Here is a 6000-nt window from a genome sequence, read left to right as displayed (position 1 = left end):
AGCTGAAAAATAATTAGAAACAAGGGCACCACGGTAGCTGAGCGGTTAGAAGCGAGTCCTGCTATGTTAAGATGAATTATGGTACTGGGTTCGATTCTAGGCCATGGGTTTTATTTGATGGTAGAAAAAGAAATTTAGAGAAAATTATGTTAGCTAGTCGCATCCGTCCATCACATCAAATCGGTAGATGAACGTAAAGCCTGCTTGAAACAATAGATATCACTTTATTTTTTTGTTTTGTTTTGAAGTTAAAACGATAGGAGACAATTGTTTTAAATAATCACCTTGCGAAGTCCAATAAGTGACGATTACTTCACGTTTTATTCTCAAAATTGCATCTTTTAAGCTCTAGGGTCTATCTTCAGAAGTGCAGCACTGCACTTCGCAACTTTAACAAAACAAAAACAGTTTTGAGTTGCAGAGGGAAATTCACAATTGTGAATCCTGTCATAAATTCCACATAAATAGTTGCCTAATTGACTGGTTATACTAGATATCTCTTAGTTTTAAACATTAACTTTCACTGAGTGATGCAAACACCAATTGTGTCTCGTGATCTCCATCTTTAAAATCAGTGCATCATTAGACCCAAACTTAGATCTTTAGAACAAATACTTGGCAATCCACAGGAACGCAATGATCCTCCATGATGTGCTTAGATTACCTTCCCGTAACTGGGAATAATTTCCTAATTTTCATTAAAATTTGATGTATTGTATCTGAATAAATTATTAAGAATACTGCTCTGCAGCATAGTGCAGTGCAAGAGGTTCTTAAAACTAAATAAAAAAATTTAATAAAAGATACAATTGTTGTTTAGAAAATTTGTTGTTATTAAGGTTAATACAACACTTCTTGCTTTAAGATATAAAGATTAGTGCACTTATTACTTCTTTTTTTTATAATTCTAACGTCAGTAATTTAATTAAAATATATTTTGAATTATTATTATCTTTAATTAGCATACAAAAAAATAATTTAATTTAATTTAGACATTAATTATAATTAAAATTGTTACAATTATATTTCGTATTCGGTGCATACGTCGATCATTTGTGGGAAGACAAATCGTCATGTTGCTAAATAATCCAGCAACATTATTATATTTAATATTTTATGAATAAAATATTCATATATTTTTCAGTTTTGAAAAATGTTTTAAATTATGTTCTAGGTTTAACAGTTTTGCTCGGCGGTGGAGGTATCTTCGCAAATCCTGATGCGTCGAACACTGGCAGTAGATCTCGAACTTTAGCTCCAGTTTCCCACAGTCGGCTGCAACATTACCAAAAAAATTCGATTATTTTTTGTTTACCTTAATTAATAATTGAAATATAAATTTAAATTTAAAACTAATAATTTTAATGATAATTTTTTTCTCATAATTATTGCTTTATTAGGTAAAGAGAAAGAAATTTTTTAACAAAAAAAAATTCATCTATTTAACTTAAACCAGGACATGCTGATCTCACAAATTTATCTGCCTTCAAAAGCAGCGAATTATTTAAACAAGCAGAGATATATCCAACTGTTATATGAAAATAGCATATCCATTTCCTACATTCAAATGTAAACTTAATGTTTTGAGTAATTATTTTTATTAGACAATACATTTTTTAACTACATATTGGAAAATAATGAATTTTATTGATGTATTATGTTTTCACTTCCATTTTCTTGATGAAGTTAGAGAGACGCTAACTAAAATAAAAATTGAGCAGATATTGTTTAACATAAAGTTTAACATAAAAATATAATTATTGTGAAATATCGCAAGGGAGAGCTTTGAACATATGTTTACATGCATATATATATGTACCTATATATGTATACTCAGCTGAAAAGCAAGGCTAGGTTAATATTTAATTAATGAGAGTATAATGCCACAAAATACATCAATGGCAACTAAATGTAGTCGACAGTACCTCACAATGATATAGTTAGTTATACAGTAGTTATTGTTGTGGATTAGGAGATAACTGCATGGAGATGGCGTGCTGCCGAGTCCCGGTCAGTAAGTGAATCCCACCACTCCATACTTTATGGAGCAAGCTTTCAGCATAATTAAATGCACTACACGGAGATGACATTTAATCATTTGCAGACATTCCTTTACCTCCTTCAGCCAAATAAACTGTTTTGACAACAGCAGTTCTCTTAATCTCCCTTAATCCAAGAATAATTTGTATAATTTTTATTAATGGTTGAAACCCTTTTTTTCAAACTTTTTTTTTTTTATCAGAAATATATGATCATTAATTTTGGTGAGACATAATTATTCATGTAATTTTTCATTCCAATTTTTCATCTGAAAATCCATTTTCTAGAAATGCTGAAAGTAAATGATGATTTTCTTGCTATAAAGTGTAGGTACTTTTGATATTTCTGCTCTTTATGCTACAAGAAATGGGTTAGGAATCGTTATAAGATTTGGGTTCCTAAAGATCTCTTAGCTGCCTATCCCTAACAAAAAATTACTTTCTCAAACTAAATCTTTCAACTATTTAAGCTACAAATATATAGTTTTAAAAAAAGTACTTGAAGATCAACTATCAGCAGCAGTACTTGTACAATAAATACTCGTACATTCAACCGATCCCAAAATAAAGAAATAAACTTTACAAAATGCTAAGTTTAATTATCCCCACAGCAATGTCAAGGAGAAATATTTTTTTAAAAAACTAGGCCTGAAAAAAATTATCAAAGTTGTTGAAATTCACAAATTAAGTAAAGTAATGGTACCTTTAATTCTTGTCGCTAAATATATACAGGATAACTTTAGTCTCTACTTGTGATTGCATACTTATTATGCAGTTACATACAAAAAATTAAAATAAATAAAGCATTTTTCTATATTCAGATATATGTATACATTTATAAATATGTACATATGTAGATATTTTACGCTTACTACAGGTATAGTTAGTATGCAAACATAATAAGCATAATTTCCGTACGTTAACACATGATTTGAAACATGTACAATAAAGTTAAGTCAGTAATGAGGTCGCCATGTCCACGGACGCCTGTGAACATACGAGGCGCCGCTTATCCCAGCAAGTTGTTAGTGGACCCTCATTAGCCCCTTGACCCAACCCTTATTTACACACACACACACACACACACACAAACATAACAACATACACATCACACTAAGAGTATACTCCTCCATGGCGTCGATGGAACCACAAAACTAATGGACCCGTATTAACTTTCCAATGCCTTCTGTAAACATATTGCCTCTGATTAAATGACTAGAGTCCACTCTACCCCTTTGTCCATCTTCTTATCGATCTGACTGACACCGTGCAGACAATATGTACAAGTACATTATGCGGTAAAAACCACAAGATATTTTATAAAAATATTTTTTTACACATGGATAAAAGTTTGTGCATTATACATTAATTTATTAAAGGTTTTATCTTAATTGTTGTTATCCTTTATATGTAATTCACAACTGCTTAATAAGCACACGATGTAAGCATATTAAACATAATAAGTAAAAATCGAAATAAGTTCAGAAAATAAATAAGAAAACCTACATCAACATTATTTATTAGATATATTTTCACTTCCACACTTCAATTTTCCACTTAATTATGTATTAGATAAATTTATCAGGCATATCAAAAATTATCCTACAATCAGTGAAGGACGAAGAGGACCTTTTGCTGGATATTTTGAATACTGTTTAGGTTTCAACAGTTTACTGTTCCATGAACTTTTAATCAGTATGTTCAGACAATTTAACAATAAGTATACAGAAATATAGATAGTCTCTAATCTGGATTGAATTCAAGATATGGAATAATTCAAAAATCTTTATTCCTTAGCTTCAATATTAAATACATAAGAGTAGTAATTAGGATAACTGACTATACATCAACTCTTTAACAAACAAACAATTAAATAAAATTTAATTATTTTTGTTCTCAAGTTTGCACTTAAAATTTTATGTTATTTAAACATTTTTACCATGCGTCTGTATTATAGTTCTCTATAACAGACGTTATGTCACTTTTTATTTTATTTTATTTTTTTTATCTAAACCTCATGCATATCTCTACAGACTGAAGTAGTTGTCATTATGGCAGCACCATACTGATTTTATGTTTCACATGAATATGATATCACATATATTGATTCCAGGTTATGTGCTATAAAAAAATTTAATACTAAAAGAAATGTTAAAATAATAATAAATGAGATAAAGTTATTATTTTCAGCAAATATTTATTACTATAGTTTTTTTAAAAATATTTTTTATATCTTAATACATTCAAATGATTAACAAAAGTAATCTTTCTTTATTTACAAAAAAAAAAAAATGTAGGAAACTGTAACCCAATTTTATTAAAATCATAGCAAGAGCTTCATGCAATATGTAATATGCGATCAACATGATGGTTATTATGCCAATTATTTGATACTCTCCAGTATCTGGTAGTATACTTAATACACTTATGGCCACTAATGAAGACCAATTGGCAACTACACCACACGTTACTGTAAAAATAATATTTTCATTATCAATATCTACGTTGAAAAATAAAAATAAAAAAATTGTTTTCTCAAGTGATCATATCTTTTGTAATTCAATGTTTTCTAAAAATCTCAATAATATTTGAAGATTTAAGGTTTTTGTTCTTTCAGTTCCATATGATGTATTTTTAAAGTAGAGACCCAATATCACATTTTTTGATACATATATGTACAATTATTGAATACCATTAGAAATCGGTTATCCAAGCTAGAAAGCCAGATGTTGGAGAAAAAGAATTTGAACTGTTTTCAAAATTCATTCATCTTTCCTTCTCATGAATACGGATATGTTAGTGATGGTCAGTTAGTTTCATTTTTAATTTAAAAAAGTGATTAAAACACCTTGCAATAACCTTTTTATTACATAACAATGTTGAAACTCAGTCAAGATATCTTATTTAAAGTAGATTAATTTAAATCGAGATATATTGTAGATAATCATTTCAATCGCCATAGTTTCATTAAAAGATTTCACTTTTGAATTGAAACAATCCTTCTATTTGTGCTAAACGTTTTATTCACTTTTTAGTTTTATCTATGTTTTTATTTAGTGGTTTAAATTTGAAAAACTACAAATTTAAAGAAATTTATCCTGAAAACAAGCGTGTTACTGTTTACTTCCTTTCCTTAAGAGAAATGAAAGGCGGCTGGTAGGTTTCAGCAGTGACTAAGAGAGTGTCAAGCAGATAGATAGACGGGACAAGTCTTACTCAATTGATATAACCACTCTCCGTAAGATAACTAAGATGGATTACCTGTCCAGTATGCCGCACATACATTCACAACGAAGTTACGTTGGATATCCAGAACTACTCCTCTAGTCGAATACCCTCTACATGTACTATGTTGACCAAACATCCCGAAGTTTCCATCTTTTCAACTCTACCGTTCCATTTAATTTTTTTTTTCTATTCTAAAGTAGGCTGCATTCCATCATTTGGTTTAATATGATTAATGGAAATGAGATTAAGGAAGCATTTTATTAAAAAAATGCAAATTAAAGAGTTTTTAGACCTTCCTTCTATTTGATATTTTTATTTTTTCTTTTTCCAATCTTTGTCACCATCTTGATGATGAATCTGACAGGTTTTTGGCAGATTAAAACCGAACTAGAAAAGTATGCCATTTATAATAATGACCTTTCACAAGCCAATAGTAATGAACTTTTATTGTTTTTGGAAAATACCCCAAGGTTTGAGGTTAATATAATACACCTCTTTTTGTTGTTTACTAGGCATTCTCCATATGACTAATTAGCGGTTTTTTCAAAAATGTTTATGTTTGAGTTTATGTTCAAAACTTTTCACCAGATGACCTTATGCTGTTTTTCTTTTCTTATTCAAATTGTTTATTTTCGAAACTGCTTTTTGAACTTTTTAGACGACTTTTGGGACTAGCTTTTCATCTCAAAATCACACTTTATTTTCTGTGAGTGAATTAAATTGCACCAGCATT

The 6000-nt window shown here is 29.3% G+C and overlaps 1 protein-coding gene across 7 annotated transcripts in view; it reads right to left on the bottom strand.

Annotated features, from left to right (window-relative positions):
- Positions 1-809: 809 nt before the first annotated feature.
- The window catches only part of LOC141451219 (uncharacterized), a 61334-nt gene continuing 56143 nt past the window's right edge, over positions 810-6000 (bottom strand). For 4 of the 7 annotated variants that reach the window (XM_074122426.1, XM_074122425.1, XM_074122424.1 and 1 more), the window contains one exon: positions 4347-4509. In XM_074122426.1, coding sequence (XP_073978527.1) covers positions 4377-4509 — 133 coding nt within the window. In that variant the 3' untranslated portion in view covers positions 4347-4376. Of the gene's footprint in view, positions 1276-4345; positions 4510-6000 lie in introns of those variants that run through there. The other 3 variants (XM_074122428.1, XM_074122427.1, XM_074122429.1) reach the window with 3 other exon arrangements.

Source organism: Rhodnius prolixus, unplaced genomic scaffold, assembly GCF_049639745.1.
Source record: "Rhodnius prolixus isolate KJV_2025 unplaced genomic scaffold, Rpr scaffold_8, whole genome shotgun sequence".
NCBI classification, from domain to species: Eukaryota; Metazoa; Arthropoda; class Insecta; order Hemiptera; family Reduviidae; genus Rhodnius; species Rhodnius prolixus.
The sequence above is the reverse complement of the archived record's forward strand: the minus strand, read 5'-3'. Positions and strand labels throughout refer to the sequence as shown.